The following is a 27,219-nucleotide window of genomic DNA, read 5'->3' as shown; positions in this document are numbered from 1 at the left end:
ATCTTGATTCTAGCTTGTGCTTCTTCCAGCCCAGCATTTCTCATGATGTACTCTGCATATAAGTTAAACAAGCAGGGTGACAATATACAGCCTTGACATATTCCTTTTTAGAACCAGTCTGTGGCTTCCTGATCTGCATACAGATTTCTTAACAGGCAGGTCAGGTGGTCTGGTATTTCCATCTCTTTCAGAATTTTCCACAGTTTGTGGTGATCCACACAGTTAAAGGCTTTGGCATAGTCAATAAAGCAGAAATAGATGTTTTTCTGGAACTCTCTTGCTTTTTTGATAATCCAACGGATGTTGGCAGTTTGATCTCTGGTTCCTCTGCCTTTTCTATAACCAGCTTGAACATATGAAAGTTCACTGTTCATGTACTATTGAAGCCTGGCTTGGAGAATCTTGAGCATTACTTTACTAGCGTGTGAGATGAATGCAATTGTGTGGTAGTTTGAGCATTCTTTGGCATTGCCAAAAGTATAGTTTCAGAACAGGGTGTAAATTTTCTTTATATGTGACCAGAAAATCATGTAATCAGAAATATACTTACCATGTGTTTCCATTTCCTATAAGAGAAACACTGAAAATGTTGGACATCCTTTCTTTGTTTCCACTATCTGTTTTACTATCACCCTACTATGTTCATTTATTCACGTGTACTCATAATATTGTCACTGGTAATGTTACAATTATTTAGAGAGCCCACCATCCCCATTCTTGGAGAAAAACCTGAAAAAATATGATGGAAAATAGAGGATTGAAGTAGGAAGTTATCTGAATGCAAATAGGGAAATTAGTAGAGTCTTTACAGGAGAAGGAAAATGCTATGGACTGAATGTGTGCATCCCTTCAAAATTCCTATCTTGAAGCCTCAGTCCCCCCATGTAATGGTATTTGGAGGTGGGAGCCTTTGGGAGGTAATCAGGTAGAGTCTGCATGGCAGGCCTGGTGCCCTTATGAAAAAAGGAAGAGACCAGAGCTTACTCTCTGTGTGCCATGTGAAGATACAGCAAGAAGGCCCAGAAAGAGGGCACTCCCCAGACACTGAATCTGCTGGTACTTTGGTCTTGAACCTCTCAGCCCTCAGAACCATCAGAAGTAAATGTTTGTTGTTTAAGCCACCCTGTCTATGGTATTTTGTTATAGTAGCCTTGAACTAAAACAGAAAGTTAGGAGAAACATTCTTCAATGGCTACCTAAATGTGAGACTAAGGAAGAGGACTCAAGGAGTCCTCCATTATCTTTTGTGTGTCAGCCTGAGACCACAGTCACATACCTCTCCCACACACAGCACTCATATTTATATACTTACACAGTTTGTCAAACATGGATAAAGATATTAATAGATATACAGACACATCAAAACTACTTACATTCAGAAAAAGTTCCCATGTATGCTTAGACATACATACAAATGTAGGTGTTTTCAAGAGACAGATATATGCCCACAGATATCAAGATATACATAGATGTGAACAATAGAACCAGAAAGTAAAAATGCAAGTGAATGAGTTTAAAAGCATATAGGAGGTCAGGGAGTTGGAGGGGGTGGATGCTGTAGGAAGTGAGTATGTGAGTGAGACAAAGACCAGGTGAGCACAGAGAACGAGTACTCAGTAAAGCAGCTATAGATTGGACTTCTGGATCCCTGTTCATCAAAGATAGAGGCTTCAATTATTCTCTGTGTTGTGTGCTAGCTCACTCTTCAAAGGCATGGATTAGTGTACAAGGCTTTCTTCAAGACACTAACCCATCTGATTCCTTCTCCATTCCCTAGGTGTAAGACTCTACCCAGACATCTTCTCTTCTTCCACTCTCCTTTCTGAAATTGGGCTCCCGGCTCCATTTCTCTGGGTTATTCTGCATTTTCTGCTACACATACATCTTTGAGTACCAGCAATCTTGGTTAAATGTGATTTTAAGTGTTAATACTGAAATTCTTAAATATACACAGTAAACTTGCAATTTCTCGATATTTCACCAAAAGGAGAATAAGAATTATGTATATATAGATACAGAGAAGGCAAAAGCAGAGGCTAAGTCTGCATAGAAAGGAATTCATCATTCAGCATGAGGCAGCATGTGAGTGAAGAAGAAAATTATGATCTGGTACTCTTTTCCCAAGAAAAGGCACTTAGAATAGATAATTTCCAACTTATAGGAGCATAAAATCCAACAACTGAGGGTTTATTCACTTGAAATAATGTCCCAATGCACCCACCACTCATTTACACAATGAAACCACACATAAGAAAAATCAAACTTCAGGAATAAGTTATTATTAACATCTGCTCCCCAAACAGGAGTTAGAAAACTAAGTTTGTAACAGATCTAGAGAATAAAAACACACACTTTTATGAATCATGAAAGAATGAAGGCTCACAGTGAAGAGCCTGGGTGAGCAGATGCCTCCAAGCAAGGGTTCACATCTTCTAAAGCAGTTATTTTATCAGAAAAATTTGCTCTTCTTGGGAGGGATGGGTTGGCAAGGGACAGGGTGGGAGTGATCAGGTCATCATATTTCAGTTCCATGCATAATCAACGAGGCAGGAACCAGCTGTCAAAAGGCTCCCAGCAGCCAGGCCTAGAGGCCTCACTGCATGGCACAGATGCTGTGGGGCAGGAACTCCTGCACATAGGTGGCCGCTGCTTTGGAGAGGTAGGTCATGGTGCCAAACCTGCCACTGGGTGCACTGTCATACAGAAGAGTACAGATGCCAGACGCAGGATCCTTTGCCAACATGATATCATCTGCACCGAGGGTTTTCTGTTTGGTGTTTAAGGATGGGAAAACACAGGGGAAAGGAAAAATTACTAATCCTACTAACTAAAGTCCTGATTAGAATAACTCAGAACCTCTTCCCCATCACCAACTAGTTGGATCTTAGGCTGTTTAGACAGCAAGGGATCAGGGTTATACTCAAAATGGTGGCTATGAATTTTTATACATTCATTTTTCACTAGATCCCCAATCATATGAATAATTTTAAAAGCACTAATTGTTTAGAATTTTTGAAAGTTCAATATAATAGGTAATTAGAGTTTTGTTCGTTAAGAGTCAAAAGTTAAAACTTACAAATCACCCTAGATGAACTTCGGTCTGCATCCTTCTAGTACTACTGACTCAGCATGTGTTCTTATTATTCTTGTTTGGCTGTGCTGTGTGGGATCTTAGTTCCCCAAGCAGGGATTGAACTAGTGCCCCCTGCATTGGGAGCATGGAGTCTTAAGCCCTGGACCATCAGGGAAGCCACTCAGTATGTATCATTTTATCTTGTATTTGACCATTATTTCTTTTCTTTCTAAGTCGATTTAATTCAAATGGATCACAAGCTTTCCAAGCTAGAGTCAATGTCTAAAAAGGATCACATTTTCTGATACAATAAAGAGCAGTCAGAGCATTTAAAATTAGGACTGTCTTGTGAAATCTTTGAAAAGTCCTAGAGAAGCTTTTAATTTCCTTTGCATCCCCATCCCCAGGGCCTAAAAGAATGAAACACTGATTACATGTTTTGGAAACTGTTCTATTGACAAGAGCACATGCCCTTCACTTTCTGTGTTCCTACTTTTAATCTAGGAGACATCTGGAAAGCTTTTAGTAGTCTGCATTTTTTAAATGTGGTTGATTTTCTGAAGTAAGATTTAATAAGAAAATATAGAATTAAATATTTTACTTTAATATTTTCTTATAGGTAAGAAAGAAAAGCAAAAACAAAACAAACCTAAATCAAATCTTCTCTTTTCCTTAATAGTCCACAAAGGATATACTACCCAATAGTTTCTTATTAAGTCCTTATCACTACAAAAAGTAGTGTGATAAAAGTAGTATGAAATATGACAAAAAGCATAAAAGCCTCCTGAGTTCCAGGCAACTTTACCATCTAACACAACCACAAAACATGGTAAAAGACAGAGGTCATCCCACAGCCTAGTTCTCAAACAGATAGAGGTCAGAGCCACTACAAAGGAGGCCTAGAAAACAGCTATGAGGAAGATGGCACAAGAAAGTGACCTTGGCTTCTTGAAGAGTTAATATCAGACACTTCCCTTTGAGAAAACAACAGGTTTGCCTACCTGTTCTTGAAGAAACAAGTCATTGGCAATATGCACTATTTTCTCCACAGCAATGATGCTTCCAATACTATGAATTTCAATGTCTGCCATCATGGTGAGGACAAGGATGGCTTCAACCAGAAGCTGACGGTACTCTGGCTGAGGTACACGATTCAGGACAGACTCCACATGAACAGAGAATTTAATCTCGCCTGGAGTCATCTGTGATAGAAGGGGAAAAAAAAAATCAGTTCTTAAGAGCCCATTGTGCTGGGAGGCATCAATTACCTATTCTGAAACGCAGAAGAAATACTGTAGCCAAGAGCACTGTTTCAGTCTCCTTTAAAGTAATTGAGTGAGTAAATAGGTTCAATCTTTCTGGAAGGCAATCTGGTGAGTATAACAAGCATCATAAAAGTGTCAGTGCCTTCTAACCCATAATTCTCCTTCTGGAAGTTCATCCTAAGGAAATAATTCAAGAGAGGATAAAAGCCCTATATGCAAGAGTGTTTTACAGCAGCCTTAGTCACAAGTATAAAGCTAGAAGTAATCTAAACATGGGAATGGTTGTGTAAATAATGGCATATCATGGTATGCCATTATGAGTTTCTGTAGAATCATTAAAAGAATAAATAAGATGACTGTGGATAAAGGAAAAATCTAAGTAGAATCTAAAACTGTATATACATGACAGTTTGAGAATTAGGTAAAATATTTATATACTATTAGATTAAAAAAGGCATGAAGAAATATAAAGTTATTTTAGGGTGAAATGGATTAACAAATAATTTTTGGTAAAACTGTATTAAGCATACACTTTAGGATGGCAATGTAGATTCAGAGTCTAAAGGACTCAAGCTCTGCCTTTGCCACCTGGGAAGCCGCAATTCTATGACCTTGGAGAATTTACTTTTCTAAATTGATATGCTTGTCTGTGAACTAGGAACTACAATCCCTTTCTTAGCTATCACATAGTTGTGCTGAAGATCAAATTAAAGACTGTATAAAGGTGTTTTGAAGACTCATAAAAGGTACATTCAGGTATGTATTATTATTAATTTGTTAACATTTTAATCTTGCTTAAAGGCAGAGAGAAGATCAAGAAAGGACACAGTGTTCTTTACTAGAGAAAAAGCCTCTAGGCAGGAGTGGAGCCCTGAAGCACAGCATTAGCTTTCTGTACCCTGCCCTCCAGTCATGATCTACAATTCCAGAGTGGGAATTGTAGCAGAAAATCTGGTCATACTAATTCGAGCTCCTTTGTTGATTTTATTTAAAAGCTATTTCTTCATAATTTTAGTCTGATTGGGCAAAAAGCAAAATATGAAAGCACCTTCTAATCTATGTCTGTGGTTTATGGCAATGTTTTCCAACCAGAATTATATATCAGCATTATTCTAAGGATTGTTTAAAGTACAGGTGCTCATGTTCCATCCTTGGAGAGCTGGAGATAGGAGTTTGGGTTACTGTGATATATAGTTAGAGCTAAGGACCACTGGTTTATAATCACTGGTTTATAGTTTACAAGCATCTTATTAGAGAAAGGTAGGGATGAGCAGGATGGGGGCATGAGAAGTCATTCATTCATTCTTAGATTCATTCTCATCTGCCATTTCCAACCCTGGCAATATTCACATAAATCAGTCTAACTTAATCAACCATTAAAAGAAGCTGGCTTTATATAATTAATGTAATACATAATTATTCTCTAATATTCCCATTCTATTAAAAAATTTTTTTTTTCTCCTTTCTTCCAATGCATTTTATGTTCAGTTGATTTATGAAAGCACAGATTTGTTATTTTGAAAAGTGATCACTGAAATACTTTAGCCAGACAAGCTATCAATCACATAAATGTGAAAGACAGAAGCTTACCTCTCTAGTAGTTGAAGAAGGAAGAACAAAACCTTCCACAGAAAGTCCGTGACACTGCAAAACAGCAAAAACCTGTCACCAAGGATATGCTGATAACTAGAAGACCGTAAGGAGACACTTAGATGCTGAGTAATCACAGGCCAGTGAAAGGCCCTGCAGCCCACGTGTCTTTGCCAAGGGGTTGCGATTGAATGTGTGGCAAGAAGCAGGGTTGGACTTAAGGGTACTCAAGGTTCATCCTCTACTTAGGGGAGTAAAAGTCTCAGGAGGATCTACCTATTGGATAGCCTAGTCCTAAAGATTCAGAGACTATCTAGGAGGATACCATGGTAGGTTCCAGAGCCATCATAACTAGACTTCAGAAAGATTTTTTAGGCTAAAGAGAAAAACTAAATATATGCATGTACTGAATATGCATAATTACTACATTTTCTAGTTAAGCATCCCCATCAGCACTCCTGATCCCCTCACCCTGCTCTACTTTCTCTACAGTACCTGTCATCATTTAACATTCTGTATAATTTATGTATTTTATTTATTGTTTGTCTCTCTCTAGTAGACTATAAGTTCTACACAGGACAGAGACTGTTGTCCGTTTTGTTTTCTGTTGTATACCTGTGAGCACCTAGGACATTGCTTAGTGCACAGTAGATGCTCAAGAAATGCTATATGAATGAATTATGGTCTATATCCCTCTCACCATCAATTCAGTTATTAAAAAGCAATGGGAATTAATGACTTGCCATTTTATATTTTAAAGAAATCTAAAACATCATATTTTAAACCACAGATAAATATTCCAATCCAACAGGTTTATCAACTCTACCAGACACTCCCATCCCATGTTTCATATGCCAAATAACAATCCTTATACAGAGAATTACCAGCCTTGAAACATATGTGCAGAGTGATTATGTTACATTCATACTCTGAAAGGAATGGAATGAAAAATACAGAGGGCATTTGTTTTCCCTCTTTATATCAGGAGTTTAAGTTCGTGTTTTGATTCTGCCACAAAATACCCAATTTTCCCAGTTAGATTTGAATGTTCCTTCCCTTGTATTCTCACAGCCTTCTGGGTTTGTACTTCTATCATAACACTTGTGGACTTTCATTATAGCTGCTATGCAAAAAGATGGTATCTGGGTAGAAGAGCACCTAGTACCTGTACTCTGTGAAACTGAATTGCCACAAGCCAGGTATAAATGCAAAGATAAAGCACATATCTGTTAACACTGTGCTACAGTTGTTTTATGGAAGGAAAACAGCTGATAGGTACTTTTTGAAAGGAGGATTACCAGAGCTGATAGCTTAAGGAATCTATTTTCACTTTTCCAAAGGATCACCTGATTCTGTCCCTGGAAGAACATCAGTGTGCAAAAGGGAGAAACATCCTGGTTGAAGTGTTCTTCAGGTCATTACCAAGGGCAATGAAGCAAAAAATAGCACCTATGAGACTATGAATGAGACCCATGAATGAGAACTATAGTCTTCTTGGTCTTACAAATCTGTCACAATCATAATGGTGTGATGTCTCCTGGAATGTCTTTGGCAAACTAGGCCTTTGACAGAAAAACAAAAACTGGTCACACCAGTAGCGTCTTTGGACTATTGGCATCACTATGACTGCATTTATTTAGTCGTTTTCATCCAAGAAAGAATATAGGTAAGAGTTTCTCATAAAACTTCCCATATGCCACAGTTGTTTTACTACAGTAACATTTGGTTATTAACAGCACATTGTTACAATAACATTTCTACTCTGCAATAGCTACAAAGAAAGTGTCTTTATCACTGCATTCATTTGATTGGCAGTAAGTGTATCACAATGTTTCACAATGTCCAACTACGGCCAAAAAGATGAGCGGTGATGTTTCTGAAATGTCTTTATAAACACAATGGCAATAGTAATGGAGAGAGACTAAATTATCAATAATATCAAAATAACAAATCAACTATTTCATTTTAATGTTTTCTTCTAGGTTTTATCCATAAGAGCATATGCCTTTTATATAACTGAAATGATATCACAGTCATGTCATATCTCAGACAAGAAGACTGATAATTTCATGAGGGGGGTAAAATAAAGAGACACCTATGGTGTATTATGCTTACCTTCTGTAAAACTTTCCATACTTTTTGATAAAATCCAATTGGGACTCTGTTCAATGCGCCATCCAGCCTTCTTCGGCGTTGCCATTGACCTTGACGACTATCTTTAGATGTCTGTTGACCAAATGCTCTAGAGAAGGACGCACCACTTGAACTCATAGAGGTTCCAGGTGGCTTGGGAGAAAAGCAGAGAAAAGAACATAAATCAAAAGTCACCTCTGTTTTTATGACTAATGTATAATAGCACAATGAATAACAAACACACTCAGCAGAATTATAAACCACAAATTTAAGTGTAACAGCCAAGACACAGAGGTTATAGTGAAGCTAGCAGACTTATGAGTAGCTAGCAGCAATGTTGGAGAAGGAAATGGCGACCCACTCCAGTGTTCTTGCCTGGAGAATCCCAGGGACTGGGGAGCCTGGTGGGCTGCCGTCTATGGGGTCACGCAGAGTCGGACACGACTGAAGTGACTTAGCAGTTAGCAGCAGCAATGTAAACAGATACAATCCTTTTAGAAACCATCTAGTGATACATAAGAAGAGCCATAAAAATACTGATGACATGGGAGGTTCTTCACTCTCTTTCCAAGGTTATTTCTGTTAAACTTTTAACTGGTCTATGGCTTAGTTTGTTGCTCTCATAGGCTATAACACAAGCTTCAATTTAAAAGAATTGAAATAAGACACAGAGTATGGTATCTTACTACAATGAAATTAAATTAGAAATCAGTAGCAAAAGGAAATTTGGAAAATTTACAAATATGTGGAAATTAGACAACATATCCCTAAATAACCAGTGGGGTAAGAAAGAAAATGCAAGGAAAATTAGAAAACACTTTAAGATGAATGAAATTGAAAACAACATACCAAAACTTATGGGATGCAACTAAAGAGAACTTTATTTTATAAATGTTTGTACTAAAAAAGAAGAAATATCTCAAATTAATAACTAAATCTTCTACCTTAAGACAATGTAAAAAAGAAGAAATGAAGAGCAAACTAAAATGAAAGCAAGAAGAAGAAAAAAATAAGATTATAACAGAAAGAAAAATAAAATAGAAAACAAAAATAACTGAGGAAAAGCCAATGAAACCAAAGTTTGTTTCTTTGAAAATCAACATCAACAAAATTGAAAAAGATTTATCTAGACATACCAAAAAAGGGAAATGTATTAAAATTAGGATAGAAAGCGAGGACTCACTTCCAGCCTTAAAGAAAGGATTATAAGGATATACCATTGGTAGCCATGGTGCCAAGATGGCAGTGTAGAAGGATGTGCACTCATCTCCTGTGAGAACTCCAAACTTGCAACTAACCACTGAACAACCATCAACAGGAGAATGGTGGATCCCACCAAAAAAAAAAAAAAAAGATCCCCATGTTCAAGGGCAAAGGAGAAACCCCAACAAAACAGTAGGAGGAGTGAAATCGCATTTAGACTCAAACCTCATACTGGCCAGAGATGCTCGGAGGGCTCAAACCAAACCTTGTGCACACCAGGACCCAGGTACCCCACAGAGACTGAGCCAGACCTGCCTTTGAGTGTTTAGGTGTCTCCTGCAGAGGCACAGACTATCAGTGGCCTGCTGCAGGGACAGGGGCTCTGGCTGCAGAAGACCTGGGGGGCACAGGGTGTGAACCCCACACAGAGCCACCAAGCAGACAACCCACAAACTGGAGAACAATTATACCAAAGAAGGTCTCGCACTGTTGCAAAATTCTAGGGCCCACAGCAGTTTTCCCAACCTGGGGATCCAGCAAAGGGACTGAGAACCCACAGGGAATTTGACTTTGAAGGCCAGTGGTATTTCATTATAGAACTTCCACAGGACTGGGGGAAAACGCCCTAGGAGGGCACACACAAAACCTTGTGTGCACCACGACCCAGGAGAAAGGAGCAGTGACTCCACAAGAAACTGAGCCAGACTTGCTGTGAGTATCCAGGAGTCTCCAGAGGAGGCATGGGTCGACAGTGGCTGCTGTGGGCTCAGGGGCACTGAATACAACCGTCTTGGCATAAGCCCCTTTGAAGGAGTTCACATTATTGCCATTACCCTTACTATAGGTATGCCAAACTACAGGGAGGGAACACAGCCCCACCCATTGACAGAAAATTGGATTAAGATTTACTGAGCATGGCCCCACCCATCAGAGTAAGACCCAGATTCTTCCCATCAGGAAGCTTCCACAAGCCTCTTATCCTTATCTATCAGAGGGCATACAGAATGGAAACCACAATTACAGAAAGCTAACCAAACTGATCACTTGCATCACAGCCTTGTCTAACTCAGTGAACTATGAGCCATGCCATGTAGGGCCACCCAAGATGGACAGGTCATGGTGGAGAGTTCTGACAAAACATGGTCCCCTGGAGAAGGAAATGGCAAACCACTTCAGTATTCTTGCCTTGAGAACCCCTTGAGCAGTATGAAAAGGCAAAAAGATATGACACTGAAAGATGAACTCCCCAGGTCAGTAGGTGCCCAATATGCTTCTGGAGAAGAATGGAGAAATAGCTCCAGAAAGAATGAAGAGGCTGAGCTAAAGCAAAAACAACCAGTTGTGGATGTGACTGGTGATGAAAACAAAGTCTGACGCTGTAAAGAACAATATTGCATAGGAACCTGGAATGTTAGGTCCATGAATCAAGGTAAATTGGAAGTGGTCAAACAGGGGATGGCAAGAGTGAATATCAACATTTTAGGAATCAGTGAACTAAAATGGATGGGAATGGGCGAATTTCATTCAGATGACCATTATATCTACTACTGTAGGCAAGAATTCCATAGAAGAAATGGAGTAGCCCTCACAGTAAACAAAAGAATCCGAAATACAGTATTTGGGTACAATCTCAAAAATGACAGAATGATCTCTGTTTCCAAGGCAAACTATTCAACATCACAGTAACCAAGTCTATGCCCCATCCACTAATGCCAAAAAGGCTGAAGTGGAACTGTTCTATGAAGACCTACAATAACTTCTAGAGCTAACACCAAAAAAAGATGTTCTTTTCATCATAGGAGACAAGTTCAAAAGTATGAAGTCAAGAGATACCTGGAGTAACAGGCAAATTTGGCCTTGGAGTAAAAATGAAGCGGGGAATGGCTAACAGAGTTTTCCCAAGAAAATGCACTGTCATTTCAAACACCCACTTACAACAACACAAGAGACAACTCTACACATGGACATCACCAGATGGTCAATACTAAAATCAGATTGATTATATTCTTTGCAGTTTGAGATGGAGAAACTCTATACAGTCAGCAAAAACAAGACTGGGAGCTGACTGTGGCTCAGATCATGAACGCCATATTGCAAAATTCAGACTTAAATTGAAGAAAGTAGGGAAAACCACTAGGCTATTCAGCTATCACCTAAACCAAATCCCTTATGATTATACAGTAGAAGATACAAATAGATTCAAGGGATTAGATCTGATAGACAAAGTGCCTGAAGAATTATGGACAGAGGTTTGTAACACTGTACAGGAGGCGGTGATCAAAACTTTCTCCCAAAAGAAGAAATGCAAAAGGGCAAAACGGTTGTCTGAGGAGGCCTAACAAATAGCTGAGAAAACAAGAAAAGTGAAAGGAGAAAAGGAAAGGAAAGATATACCTATCTGAATGCAGAGTTCCAAAGAACAAGGAGAGACAAGAAAGCCTTCCTAAGTGATCAATGCAAAGAAATAGAGGAAAACTAGACATCTCTACAAGAAAATTAGAGAGAAAGGGTCCCAAGATAGCAGAGGAATAGGATGGGGAGACCACTTTCTCCCCCACAAATTCATCAAAAGATCATTTGAACATTGAGCAACTTCCACAAAACAACTTCTGAATGCTGGGGGAGTACACCAGGAACCCACCAAGGCAGCCTAATCTCTTCAAAAGAAGGCTCAGTTAAGTTCAGTTGCTCAGTCACTGTGAACCCATGGACTCCAGCATGTCAGGCTTCCCTGTCCATCACCAACTCCTGGAGTTTGCTCAAACTCATGTCCAAGGAGTCAGTGATGCCATCCTCATCTCATCCTCTGTCATCCCCTTCTCCTCCTGCCTTCAATCTTTCCCAGCATCAGGATTTTTTCCAGTGAGTCAGTTCTTCAAATCAGGTGGCCAAAGGATTGGAGTTTCAGCTTCAGAACCCGTCGTTCCAATGAAAATTCAGGACTGATTTTCTTTAGGATTGACTGGTTTGATCTCCTTGCAATCCAAGGGACTCTCAAGAGTCTTCCCCAACACCAGTTCAAAAGCATCACTTCCTCCGCACTCAGCTGTCTTAATAGTCCAACTCTCACATCCATACATGACTACTGGAAAAATCATAGATTTGACTAGACAGATTCCTGTTGGCAAAGTAATGTCTCTGCTTTTTAATATGCTGCCTAAGTTGGTCACAGCTTTTCTTCCAAGGAGCAAGTGTCTTTTAATTTCATGGTTGCAGTCACCATCTGCAGTGATTTTGGAGCCCCCAAAAATAAAGTCTCTCACTTTTTCCATTGTTTCCCCATCTATTTGCCATGAAGTGATGGGACCAGATGCCATGATCTTAGTTTTTTGAATGTTGAGTTTTAAGCCAACTTTTTCACTCTCCTCTTTCACTTTCATCAGAGGCTCTTTAGTTCTTCACTTTTTGCCATAAGGGTGGTGTCATTTGCATATCTGAGGTTATTAATATTTCTCCCAGCAATCTTGATTCCAGCTTGTGCTTCATCCAGCCCAGCATTTCACATGGTGTACTCTGCACATGAGTTAAATAAGCAGTATGATAATATACAGCCTTGATGTACTCCTTTCCCAATTTGGAACCAGTCTGTTGTTCCATGTCCAGTTCTAACTGTTGCTTCTCGAGCTGCATACAGATTTCTCAGGAGGCAGGTAATCTGGTCTGGTATTCCCATCTCTTAAAGAATTTTCCACAGTTTGTTGTGATCCACACAAAGGCTTTAGTGTAGTCAATGAAGCAGAAGCAGATGTTTTTCTGGAATTATCTTGCTTTTTCTATGATCCAAAGGATGTTGGCAATTTGATCTCAGGTTCTTCTGCCTTTTCTAAATCCAGCTTGAACATCTGGAAGTTCACAGTTCATGAACTGTTGAATCCTGGCTTGGAGAATTTTGAGCATTACTTTGCTAGTGTGTGAGATGAGAGCAATTGTGTAGTAGTTTGAACATTCTTTGGCATTGACTTTCTTTGGGATTGGAATAAAAACTGACCTTTTCTAGTCCTGTGGCCACTGCTGAGTTTTCCAAATCTGCTGGCATATTGAGTGCAGCAGTTTCACAGCATCATCTTTTAGGATCTGAAATAGCTCAAATGGAATTCCATCACCTCTACTAGCTTTGTTTGTAGTGATGCGTCCTAAGGCCCACCTGACTTTGCATTTCAGGATGTTTGGCTCTAGGTGAGTGATTACAGCATCATAGTTATCTGAGTCATGAAGATCGTTTTTTGTATAGTTCTTCTGTGTATTATTGCCACCTCTTAATATCTTCTGCTTCTGTTAAGTTCATATCATTTCTGTCCTTTATTGTGCCCATCTTTGCATGAAATGTTCCCTTGGTATCTCTAATTTTCTTGAAGAAGAGATCTAGTCTTTCCCATTCTATTGTTTTCCTCTATTTCTTTGCATTGATCACTTAGGAAGGCTTTCTTATCTCTCCTTGCTAGTCTTTGGAACTCTGCATTCAAATGGGTATATCTTTCCTTTTATCCTTTGCCTTTAGCTTCTCTTGTTTTCTCAGCTATTTGTAAGGCCTCCTCAGACAACTATTTTGCCTTTTTGCATTTCTTTTTCTTGGGGATGGTCAAAAGGAGGTAGGACAAAATATTAAAAACAAATACAGAGACAAAGGATTTAGGATCAGAGATCCATCCTGGGGAAGGAGTGTTGAAAGAGGATAAGTTTCCACACAATAGGAAACCCTCTTACCATTGTGACAGTGGGGACCTTTGGAATCTCAGAGATCAACATAAAAAAAAAAAAACAAAAAACCCAACACACACACACACACACACACACAGAATATGTGCCTAACTGCAACTACTTGCAGAGAAGTGGCTCAGACACTCGTATCCGCCAGCAGCAAGTGGGAGCTGGGTAGGTAGGCATGGGCTGTATCATTGGTCCTTAGGATAAGGACTGGGCTTGAATGCCTGAGGACAATCTGAATGGGCTAATGTGAGATAGTAACCCAAACCGTTGGATCACCAGAGAGACAAACATAGGAAAAAAAGGACCCTTCCTGTGAAAGGCTCTTATTTCCCATGGTCACCCCCGGCATGCTCAACAAAGGAGAGACCTTTGTTGAGAACAAAGGATTGTGCCCTAGCAAATACCAAAGGAGGGCAAGTCGGCTGCTATTTAGGGCCCTCCCTCCCCAGAGGCAGAGAGGCAGTGGGACAGCCAGAGTTGTAAGGCAAGGGGCTGCTATAATCTTGGCCCCAGAGACTGTATCTTTCACCAAACTGTGAGCAGGTTGCCAGTTGCTAACCATGTCTTCCTGGGATCCTGGTTGGTTCACATCCACCAGGAGTGTCACAGAGAAGCTGAGATCAGCTTCCCAGAGGAGACACACGGCATGCCTGAGATTGTACTCTTTGACACACCCAGGAAACTGAGTGGCCAGGACCAGGGAGGTGCAAAAGATGCACAACCCACCTGGGACAGTGCACTTACCAAGCACCCAGTCAGTCACCTGAGCAGCTTGGACCTGGGAAGGGCACAAAATGCACAGCCTATCTGGGTCCGTGCCATGCGGAGCACCCAAGAACCTGAGTGGCTTAAATGTGGGAAGTGCAAGAAATGCAAGATTCACTTGGGATAGTGCTCTTGCAGAGCACCCTGGAGCCTAAGCAGTGTGGAAGTACATGCCGCCTTGGGCTGTGACAAACCCAGTGTGGTCCATCCACTGCACACACCCCAGACACATGCCAGCAGTATTTGTTTGAAGTGTCTGTCTCTCCCCACAGCACAGTGGACAAGTGAACCTAAATAAGTGGCCACCTTCACCACCTTGTGTCAGGGCAGAAATTAGACACTGTAGAGACTTGCAAACAGAGGAAGCCAAAATAAACAAAGAAGGCGGAAACCACCCTGGAAGTGACAGGTGTAACAGATTAAAACCCTATAGTTAATGTTGAGACGGTGTATTTGAGGGGCAACTACAGACCATGAGAACAAGTATAAGTCAAAACAAGGGTCTATCTGACGCTGAACTGACCCTACACTGCCCACAATAGCTCCAGAGCTATACCCAGATATATTTTTACTATTATCACTGTAATTTTTAAAAAGTATTAGAGAGTCGGACACGACTGAGCGACTTCACTTTCACTTTTCACTTTCATGCACTGGAGAAGGAAATGGCAACCCACTCCAGTGTTCTTGTCTGGAGAATCCCAGGGACAGGGGAGCCTGGTGGGCTGCCAGATGTCTATGGGGTCACACAGAGTCGGACATGACTGAAGCGACTTAGCAGCAGCAGCAGATCTTTATTACTACTTTAACTTTCATTTTTATACCTACTATTACCTTTCTAAAAAAAAACCCTATTAAAAAAAAACAAACTCCGTATATATTTTTTTTTAATTTTCGTGATTTTCTTTCGTATTTTTTATATTGTATTTTTGAGAGTCTAACTTCTATTCTAGGTTTTTAATCTTTGCTTTTTGATATTTGTTATCAATGTTCTTTCTACCTTTAAGAATCTAATTTTTACTATCCATTTTCACTTAGAGATTTGATTGCTCTCTTCCGTTTTGACTTTCCCTTTTCTCCTCTGGGTCACCTCTACCTCCTTTCTCCCTTTTAACTTTGTGAATCTGTCTGGGTGTTCCTGGCTGTGGAGAACACTTAGGGATTTGATTACTGGCTTGACTGCTCTGTCCCCTTTTGACTCTCCCTTTTCTCCCCCAGGTCATCTCTATCTCCCTTCTCCCTCTTATCTTCCCTATATAACTCTGTGAATCTCTCTCAGTATTCATGGCTCTGGAGAGTTGTTTCACCATTAGCCAAAGGGTTTTATCTTCTGTGCGACATGGATGGAGAAGTCTTGAGGCTACTGCAAGAAGAGGACTGAAACCCAGAGGCAGGAGGCTCAACTCCAGAACTTTAGAACACCAGAGAACTCCTGACTCCATGGAACATTGAAAGAAAAGAGCCCACCCCAAAGTCTCCATACATACACTGAAACCAAGCTCCACACAAGAGCCAACAAGTTCCAGTGCAACACACAGCGCATTAATTCTCCAGAAAAACGGGAACAGAATTCTGAACATTAAAAGACGGGCTGCCCAAAGCCATACCAAACCCATAGATATCACAAAACTCACTACTGGACACTTCATTGCATTCCAGAGAGAAGAGATCCAGCTCCACCCACCAGAACACAGACAGAAGTTCCCTCAACCAGGAAATCTTGACAAGTCAATGGTCCACCCCTCCTCCAACCCACCACAGGGAGCAGATTCCACAGTTAAGAGGAACCACAGTCTTCCAGCTTGCAGAAAGGGCACTCCAAACACAGCAAAGTAAACAAAATGAAAAGGCAGAGAAATACTCAGCAGGTGAACAAATATGATAAAACCCCACCAATCCAAACAAAAGAGGAGGAGATAGGGAGTCTACCTGGAAAAAGAATTCAGAATAATAATAGTAAAGATGATCCAAAATCCTGAAAACAAAATGTAATTACAGATAAACAGACTAGACAAGGACTGAGAAGATGCAAGAAATGTTTAACAAGGACCTAGAAGAAATAAAGAAGAGTCAATCAATAAAGAACAGTGCAACAACTGCAATTAGAAACACTCTGGAGGGAACCAACAGTAGAATAACTGAGGCAGAAGAGAGGATAAGTGAGGTGGAAGATAGAATGATGGAAATAAATGAAGCAGAGAGGAAAAACAAAAAAATAATTAAGAGAAATGAGGACAACCCCAGAGACTTCTGGGACAATGTTAAAGGTCCCAATGTTCAAATCATAGGTGTCCCAGAAAAAGAAGACAAAAAGAAAGGGCCTGAGAGAATACTTGAAGAGATAATAGTTAAAAACTTCCCTAATATGGGGAAGGAAATAGCCACCCAAGTCCAAGAAACCTAGAGAATCCAAACAGGATCAACCCAAGGTAAAATATCTCAAGACACATATTAATCAAAATAACAAAAATTAAACAAAAAGACCAAATATTAAAAGCAGTAAAGGAAAAGCAACAAATAACACACAGGGGGATCCCCATAAGGATAACAGCTGATCTTTCAATAGAAACTCTTCAGACCAGAAGGGAATGGCGGAACATACTTAAAGTAATGAAAAAGAAAAACCTACACCCAAAATTGCTCTACCCAGCAAGGATCTCATTCAGATACTAAGGAGAAATCAAAAGCTTTACAGACAAGCAAAAGCTGAGAGAATTCAGCACCACCAAACCAGCTCTTCAACAAATACTAAAGGATCGTCTCTAGACAAGAAACACAGAAAAGGTTTACAAAAATGAACCCAAACAACAAAGTAAATGGGAATGAGATCATATTTATCAATAATTACCTTAAATGTAAATGGGTTAAATGCTCCAACCAAAAGACAAAGACTGGCCAAATGGATAAAAAATTAAGACCCCTATATATGCTGTCTGCAAGAGCCCCACCTCAAACCTAGGGACACATACACTGAAAGTGAGGGGCTGGAAAAAGATATTTCATGCAAATGGAGACCAAAGGAAAGCAGGACTAGCAATACTCATATCAGATAAAATAGACTTTGAAATAAAGACCATGATAAGAGACAAAGAAGGACACTACATACTGATCAAAGGATCCATTCAAGAAGAAAATATAACAATTATAAATATATATGCACCCAACATAAGAGTACCCAAGGCAAATGCTAATAAATATGATAGGGGAAATTAACAGTAACACAATAATAGTGGGGAATTTTTATATCCCATTCACTCCTATGGATAGATCAACCAAACAGAAAACTAGCAAGGAAACATAAGCTTTAAATGATACAATAGACCAGTTCAGATCAGATCAGATCAGTCGCTCAGTCATGTCTGACTCTTTGCAACCCCATGAATCGCAGCACGCCAGGCCTCCCTGTCCATCACCAACTCCCGGAGTTCACTGAGACCCAGGTCCATCGAGTCAGTGATGCCATCCAGCCATCTCATCCTCTGTCATCCCCTTCTCCTCTTGCCCCCAATCCCTCCCAGCATCAGTCTTTTCCAATGAGTCAACTTCGCATGAGGTGGCCAAAGTACTGGAATTCCAGCTTTAGCATCATTCCTTCCAAAGAAATCCCAGGGCTGATCTCCTTCAGAATGGACTGGTTGGATCTCCTTGCAGTCCAAGGGACTCTCAAGAGTCTTCTCCAACACCACAGTTCAAAAGCATCAATTCTTCGGTGCTCAGCCTTCTTCACAGTCTAACTCTCACATCCATACATGACCACAGGAAAAACCATAGCCTTGACTAGACGTACCTTTGCTGGTAAAGTAACGTCTCTGCTTTTGAATATGCTGTCCCGGTTGGTCATAACTTTCCTTCCAAGGAGTAAGTGTCTTTTAATTTCATGGCTGCAGTCACAATCTGTAGTGATTTTGGAGCCCAGAAAAATAAAGTCTGACACTGTTTCCACTGTTTCCCCATCTATTTCCCATGAAGTGATGGGACTGGATGCCATGATCTTCGTTTTCTGAATGTTGAGCTTTAAGCCAACTTTTTCACTCTCCACTTTCACTTTCATCAAGAGGCTTTTGAGTTTCTCTTCACTTTCTGCCATAAGGGTGGTGTCATCTGCATATCTGAGGTTATTGATATTTCTCCCGGCAATCTTGATTCCAGCTTGTGTTTCTTCCAGTCCAGCGTTTCTCATGATGTACTCTGCATATAAGTTAAATAAACAGGGTGACAATATACCACCTTGACGAACTCCTTTTCCTATTTGGAACCAGTCTGTTGTTCCATGTCCAGTTCTAACTGTTGCTTCCTGACCTGCATACAAATTTCTCAAGAGGCAGATCAGGTGGTCTGGTATTCCCATGTCTTTCAGAATTTTCCACAGTTGATTGTGATCCACACAGTCAAAGGCTTTGGCATAGTCAACAAAGCAGAAATAGATGTTTTTCTGGAACTCTCTTGCTTTTTCTATGATCCAGTGGATGTTGACAATTTGATCTCTGGTTCCTCTGCCTTTTCTAAAACCAGCTTGAACATCAGGAAGTTCATGGTTCACATATTGCTGAAGCCTGGCTTGGAGAATTTTGAGCATTACTTTACTAGTGTGTGAGATGAGTGCAATTGTGCAGTAGTTTGAGCATTCTTTGGCATTTCCTTTCTTTGGGATTGGAATGAAAACTGACCTTTTCCAGTCCTGTGGCCACTGCTGAGTTTTCCAAATTTGCTGGCATATTGAGTGCAGCACTTTCACAGCATCATCTTTCAGGATTTGGAATAGCTCAACTGGAATTCCATCACCTCCACTAGCTTTGTTCGTAGTGATGCTTTCTAAGGCCCACTTGACTTCACATTCCAGGATGTCTGGCTCTAGGTCTGTAATCACACCATCGTGATTATCTGGGTCGTGAAGATCTTTTTTGTAAACCTAATTGGTATATATATATAGGATTTCACCCCCTCCCCCCAAAAATGGATTTCACCTTTTTCTCAAGTGCAAACAGAACATTCTCCAGGATAGATCACATCCTGGGCCACAGATATAGCCTTGACAAATTTAAAAAAACTGAAATTATTTCAAGCATCTTTTCTGATCACAATGTGGTAAGATTAGATATCAACTACAGGAAAAAACTATACACACACACAAATATGGGGGATAAACAACATGCTTCTGAATAACCAACAGATCATGGAAGAAATCAAAAAGGAAATAAAAATATGCATAAAACAAATGAAAATGAAAACACAACAACCCCAAACCTATGGGATTCATTAAAAGCAGTGCTAAGAGGGAGGTTCATAGCAATACAAGCCTACCTCAAGAAACAAGAGAAACATCAAATAAACAACCTAAGTTTACACCTAAAGCAAATAGAAAAAGAAGAACAGAAAAACCCCAAAGTTAGTAGAAGGAAAAAATCATAGAAATCAGAGCAGAAATGAATGAAAAAGAAATGAAGGGGACTATAGCAAAGATCAACAAAACTAAAAGCTGGTTCTTTGAGAAGATAAAATAGACAAACCATTAGCCTGACTCATCAAGAAAAAAAGGGAGAAGAATCAAATGAATAAAATTAGGGATGAAAATGGAAAAATTACACAGACAACAGTGAAGTACAAAATATCATAAGAGACTACTATGAGCAACTATATGCAATGAAATGGACAACTTGGAAGAAACGGAGAAATTCTTAGAAAAGTATACCTTCCAAAACTGAACCTGGAAGAAATAGAAAATCTTAACAGAATCATCACAAGCATGGAAATTGAAACTGTAATCAAAAATCTTCCAAGAAACAAAAGCCCAGGACAAGCTGGCTTCACAGGTAAATTCTACCAAAAATTTAGAGAAGAGCTAACACCTATCCTACTCAAATTCTTCCAGAAAATTGCAGAGAAATGTAAACTCCCAAACTCATCCTATGAGGCCACCACCACCCTAATACCAAAACCAGACAAAGATGCCACCAAAAAAGAAAACCACAGGCCAATATCACTGATGAACATAGATGCAAAAGTCCTCAATAAAATTCTAGCAAACAGAATCCAACAACATATTAAAAAGAACACACATCCTGACCAAGTGGGCTTTATCCCAGGGATGTAAGGATTCTTCAATATTTGCAAATCAGTCAATGTGATAAACTACATTAACAAATTGAAAGGTAAAAACCATATGATTATCTCAATAGACGCAGAGAAAGCCTTTGACAAAATTGAACACCCATTTATGATAAAAACTTTCCAGAAAGCAGGCATAGAAGGAACATACCTCAATATAATAAAAGCCATATATGATAAACCCACAGGAAACATTATCCTCAATGGTGAAAAATTGAAAGCATTTCCTCTAAAATCAGGAACAAGACAAGGGTGCCCACTCTCACTATTACTATTCAACATAGTTTTGGAAGTCCTAGCCACAGCAATCACAGAAGAAAAAGAAAAAAAAAAGGAATCCAGATTGGAAAAGAAGAATAAAAATTCTCACTATTTGCAGATGACAAGATCATGGCATCATGATCATGGTCTCATGACAAGTAGATGGTCACGGTCTTGTCTCATGAGACAAGATCATGGTCTCATCACTTTATGACAAGTAGATGGGGAAAGAATGGAAAGAGTGACTGACTTTATTTTCTTAGGCTCCAAACTCACTGCAGATGGTGACTGCAGCCATGGAATTAAAGATACTTGCTCCTTGGATGTAAAGCTATGACAAACCTAGACAGCGTATTAAAATGTAGAGACATTACTTTGCTGACAAAGGTACATACAGTCTAAACTATGGTTTTTCCAGTAGTCATGTATGCATGTGAGAGCTGGACCATAGAGAAAGTTGAGTGCTGAAGATCTGATGCTTTTGAACTGTGATGTTGAAGAAGACTCTTGAGAGTCCCTTGCTTTGCAAGGAGATCAAACCAGTCAATCCTAAATGAAATCAACCCTGAATATTCATTGGAAGGACTGATGCTGAAGCTGAATCTCCAATTCTTTGGCCACATCATAGGAAGGCTGACTCATTAGAAAAGACCCTGAAGCTGGGAAGATTGAAGGCAGTAGGAGAAGGGGACAACAGAGGATGAGATGGTTGGATGGCATAACCAACTCAAAGGATATTAGTTTGAGCAAGCTCTGGGAGATGGTGAAGGACAGGGAAGCCTGGCATGCTGCAGTACATGGGGTCTAAAAGAATCAGAGATGACTGAGTGACTGAACAATAACAACAACATCATATCAGTAGAATAAAACATAAAACCCACATCATCCTAATAGATATGGAAAAGTATTTAATAAATTCTAGCACTCCTGTGACTGTGTGGATCACAACAAAGTATGGAAAATTCTTAAAGAGATAGGAGTACCACATCACCTTACCTGTCTTCTGATAAACCTGTAGGCAGTTTAAGAAGCAATAGCTAGAACCAGACACAGAACAACTGACTGGTTCAAAATTGAAAAATGAGTGTGACAAGGCTGTATGTTGTCGCCATATTTATTTAGCTTATGTGCAGAGTGCATCATGTGAAATGAAGGTGTGGATGAATCACAAGCTGGAATCAAGACTGCTGCTAAAAATATCAACAACCTCAGATTTGAAGATTATATCAGTCTAATGGCAGTAAGTGAAGAGGAACTAAAAGAGCCTCTTGATGGGGGTGAAACAGGAGAGTGAAAAAGCTGGCTTGAAACTCAACATTAAAAAAAACAAAGATCATGACACCTGGTCCCATCTCTTCCTGTCAAATAGAAGGGGAAAAAGTGGAAGCAGTGACAGATTTTATTTTCTTGGGCTCCAAAATCATTGTGGATGGTGACTGTAGCCATGAAATTAAAAGATGTTTGTTCCTTGGAAAGAAAGCAATGACAAACCTAGACAGTGTATTAAAAAGCAGAGACATCACTTTGACCACAAAGGTCCATATATCCAAAGCTATGGTTTTTCCTGAAGTCATATATGGATGTGAGAGTTGGACCCATAAAGAAGGCTGAGGGCCAAGGAATTGATGCTTTTGAATTGTGATGCTGGAGAAGACTCTTGAGAGTCCCTTGGCCTGCAAGAAGATCAAACTAGTCAATTCTAAAGAAAATCAATTATGAATACTCATTGGAAGGACTGTTGCTTAAGCTGAAGCTCCAATACTTTGGCCACCTGATGCAAAGAGCTGGCTCATTGAAAAAGACCCTGATGCTGGGAAAGATTGAAGGCAAAAGGAGAAGGTGGCAGCAGAGGATGAGATGATTAGATGGCATCACCAACGCAATACACATGAATTTGAGCAAACTCCAGGTGATAGTGCAGACCAGAGGAACCTGGCATTCTATAGTCTATGAGGTTGCAAGGAGTCGGGCATGACTTAGTGATTGAAAAGCAACCCTCCCCTTCATGATAAAAACATTCAACAAACTGGAAACAAACAGGTTCTTCCTAGATCTCATAAAGGGCATCTACAAAAAACCCACTGCTGACATTATAATGAATGGTTGGTAACTGAATGTTTTCCCTCCTAAGACAGAAGAAGACAAAGATGTTTAATCTTGCTACTTCTATTCAACATCGTACTGGAGGCTCTAGCCAGGGCTATTGAACAAGAAATAAAATAGAAGTCACTGAGAGTGCAAAGTCATTTGTAGATGACATGGTCTTGTATATAGGGAATTCACTAAAAATCAGTTAAAACTAATAAATGAGTTCATTAAGGCTGCTTGATATAAGATCAATACACAAAAATCAATTGCATTTCTAAACAGTAGCAATCAACAATCTGAAAATGAAATTAAGAAAATAATTCCATTTAAAACAGCATTAAAATAATAAAATACTTAGGAATACATTTAACAAAAGAACTGTAAAATCTACACTCTAAAAACTATAAAACATGTTGAAAGAAATTAAAGACCTAAATAAATAGAAATCCTATTTTAATGGATCAGAAGGCGTAATACTGTTAAAATTTCAATACTCTCAAAACTGATCTACAGGCTGAACACAGTCTATCAAAATCCTACAGAGTTCTTTACAAAAACTGATAAGCCTATTCTAACATTCATGTGGAAATTCAAGAGACCCATGATAGCTAACACAATCTTAAAAAAGAAGATCAAATTTGGAGAACTCACAATTCCTAATTTCAAAATTTATTATAAAGCTATAATTATAAAAAATGTGTAGGGAGACACTGCTTTGGGAGCAAGTGTTCTCCTTACTTGCTGCAAATCCTTCCTTCTAAAAGACTGTAATACATGCATAGGCTAGTTATGTAGATCAGTGAAGTAGAATTGGGAGTTCAGAAATAAACCATTACACTTCCGCCAATTTTTAACAAGGGTGTCAAGAAAAGTAAATGTAGGAAAGATAGTCTTTTCAAAAATGGTGCTGAAACAACTGGATAGTCACATTCAAAAGAATGAAGTTGGACCCCTTACTTCACTCCATACACAAAAAATAAGTCCAGATGGGTTACTATGCAGAAAAGAGTTAACACAGTAGGCCAGAAGTGCTATGCTTGGAAGGCCTGATTACAAGATTGACCTTTGGTTGGTATTTGGAATGCTGGGTTTTGGGAGGGTTCCCATCATTCTCAGAATTCAGTAACAGTGGCTTATTGTGCCTAAACTGTTTGTGAAAACACTAGGGTTTATATTGAACACTTACTTTCTCTCTGGGAGTCTAGAGTTTTGGTACATGCCAGACAGAGGCTGTTTATGTGACCAGCCCTCAACAAAAAGCCCTGGGTGCTGAGTCTTAAGTGAGCTTCCCTGGTTGGCAATATTTCATACATGTTGTCACAACTCATTGAATTGGGAATTGCATCCTGCCTGTGTGACTCCACTGAGAGAGTACTGTGGAAACTGGTGCCTATTCCCCCTGGAATTTGTCTAATGCACCTTTTCCCTTTGCTGATTTTGCTTTGTATCCTTTTGCTGTAATCACAACTTTTAGTACGACTATATACATAGTCATGTGAATCCTCTTAGTGAATCACTGAATTGGGGGGGGTGGTCTTTTGGGCACCCATAAACATAATCATAGACCTAACTGTAAAAGCTAAAACTATAAAACTTTTTAAAAAACAGGAATAAATCTTTGTGACTTTGGACTAGGCAAATCCTTATTAGATAGGAAACTAAAAGTAAAATTAGATAAGTTGGGCTTCAGTTCAGTTCAGTTCAGTTCAGTCACTCAGTCGTGTCCGACTCTTTGCGACCCCATGAATCGAAGCACGCCAGGCCTCCCTGTCCATCACCAACTCCCGGAGTTCACTCAGACTCACGTCCATCGAGTCGGTGATGCCATCCAGCCATCTCATCCTCTGTCGTCCCCTTCTCCTCCTGCCCCCAATCCCTCCCAGCATCAGAGTCTTTCCCAATGAGTCAACTCTTCGCATGAGGTGGCCAAAGTACTGGAGTTTCAGCTTTAGCATCATTCCTTCCAAAGAACACCCAGGACTGATCTTCAGAATGGACTGGTTGGATCTCCTTGCAGTCCAAAGGACTCTCAAGAGTCTTCTCCAACACCACAATTCAAAAGCATCAATTCTTTGGCGCTCAGCTTTCTTCACAGTCCAACTCTCACATCCATACATGACCACTGGAAAAACCATAGCCTTGACTAGACGGACCTTTGTTGGCAAAGTAATGTCTCTGCTATTTAATATGCTACCTAGGTAGGTCATAACTTTCCTTCCAAGGAGTAAGCGTCTTTTAATTTCATGGCTGCAGTCACCATCTGCAGTGATTTTTGAGCCCCCCAAAATAAAGCCTGACTCTGTTTCCACTGTTTCCCCATCTATTTCCCATGAAGTGATGGGACCAGATGCCATGATCTTCTTTTTCTGAATGTTGAGCTTTAAGCCAACTTTTTCACTCTCCTCTTTCACTTTCATCAAGAGGCTTTTTGGTTCCTCTTCAGTTTCTGCCATAAGGGTGGTGTCATCTGGCTTAACCAAAACTAAAAACTTCAAATGACACTATCAAGAAAGTAAATCCAGTGGTTGATATTCTTCAGAGGAAAAAAAAAAAGAAAGTGAAAAGAAAATCCATAGAATGGGAAAAACTATTTGCTAATCACATATCTGAAAAGGGGTTTGTATCCAGAATATATAAAGAACCTTTAGGGACCTATATCCTGGTGGTGCTAGTGGTAAAGAACCCGCCTGCCAATGCAGGAGACATAAGAGATGTGGGTTCAGTCCCTGGGTTGGGAAGGTATGCTGGAGGAGGAAATGGCAACCCACTCCAGTATTCTTGCCTGGAGAATCCCATTGGACAGAGGAGTCTGGCAGGCTACAGTCCATAGGATTGCAAAGAGTTGCAAATGACTGTAGTGACTTAGTACACACACATATCTAGAATATATAATCTTTACAACTCAGCAATAAAAAGACAACCTAATTAACAAATGGGCAAAGGATCTGAATGGACATTTCTCCAAAAGAAGGTAAACAGTCAATCGGCACATGATCAATGATAATTAATAATTAATAATTATGATGATTAATATCATAAGCCATTAGGGAAATGCGAAATCAAAACCACAATGAGATACCACTTCATACCCACTAAAATGGCTAGAATCAAAAATATGGTCAATAGTAAGGAAAAGACCCTGATGCTGGGAAAGAATGAAGGCAGGAAAAGAAGGGGATGACAGAGGATGAGATGGTTGGATGGCATCACTGACTCAATGGACATGAGTTTGAGCAAGTTCTGGGACTTGGTGATGGACAGGGAAGCCTGGTGTGCTGCTGTCCACAGTCGCAAACAGTTGGACACAACTGAGCAACTGAACAACAACCAAGAATTGGTAAGGATACGAAGAAACTGGAACCCTCAGACATTGCTGGTGGGAAGGTAAAATGGTACAGTCCCCTTTGGAAAACAATGAAACAATGTGGTAGTTCCTCATAATGCTAAACATAGTTACCAAATGACCCAGCACTTCCTCTTGTAGATGTATAACCAAGAGAAAAAAAACATATGCCCAAATAAAAACTTGTACATGAAGGTTCATAGCAGCATTATTCATTAACAGTAAAAAAGCAGAAATAACCCAGATGTTTGTCACCTGGTGAATCGATAACCAAAATGTGCCACATATCAATACAATAAAGTATTGTTTAGCAATATAAAGGAATGAAGTATTGATACATGCTACAACATAATGAACTTTGAAAAACTTACATAAGTAAAGGATAAAATACATTGCAGAAAGTGGCTCTTTGCTAGCTTAGATTCAGAAATAAATATAAAATGAAAAGAATATAATATAAATATTTCCTGAGAACAGAGCTTCTTACATATTATTTTGGGTCAAATGCCCATATCACCATTGCTATGTAAAAGAGAAAAGCGTCCTAAGGCTTTTCACTATTGGCACAGTGATGTACCAAGAAGATGAACTCCATTTGATTTATCTTCAGTGTCCTCATCTCTACCATCAAGATCCTAGGCTGTTAAGTGGATTCAAACATTAAGGTTATTCAGACTATTTTCCAA

At 39.6% G+C, this 27,219-nt stretch overlaps 1 protein-coding gene across 6 annotated transcripts in view; it reads right to left on the bottom strand.

The window, feature by feature from the left end:
* Positions 1 to 2,166: 2,166 nt before the first annotated feature.
* Positions 2,167 to 27,219, bottom strand: part of PHKA1 (phosphorylase kinase regulatory subunit alpha 1) — a 173,780-nt gene continuing 148,727 nt past the window's right edge. For all 6 annotated transcript variants that reach the window (XM_005227992.5, XM_002700009.6, XM_002700010.7 and 3 more), the window contains 4 exons: positions 8,044 to 8,214; positions 5,929 to 5,982; positions 4,075 to 4,275; positions 2,167 to 2,767 (listed from right to left, as the gene is read on the bottom strand). In XM_005227992.5, the coding sequence (XP_005228049.1) occupies positions 2,594 to 2,767; positions 4,075 to 4,275; positions 5,929 to 5,982; positions 8,044 to 8,214 (600 nt within the window). In that variant the 3' untranslated portion in view covers positions 2,167 to 2,593. The remainder of the gene's footprint in view (positions 2,768 to 4,074; positions 4,276 to 5,928; positions 5,983 to 8,043; positions 8,215 to 27,219) is intronic.

The sequence above is a fragment of the Bos taurus genome, chromosome X (genome assembly GCF_002263795.3).
Source record: "Bos taurus isolate L1 Dominette 01449 registration number 42190680 breed Hereford chromosome X, ARS-UCD2.0, whole genome shotgun sequence".
NCBI lineage: Eukaryota > Metazoa > Chordata > Mammalia > Artiodactyla > Bovidae > Bos > Bos taurus.
The sequence above is the reverse complement of the archived record's forward strand: the minus strand, read 5'-3'. Positions and strand labels throughout refer to the sequence as shown.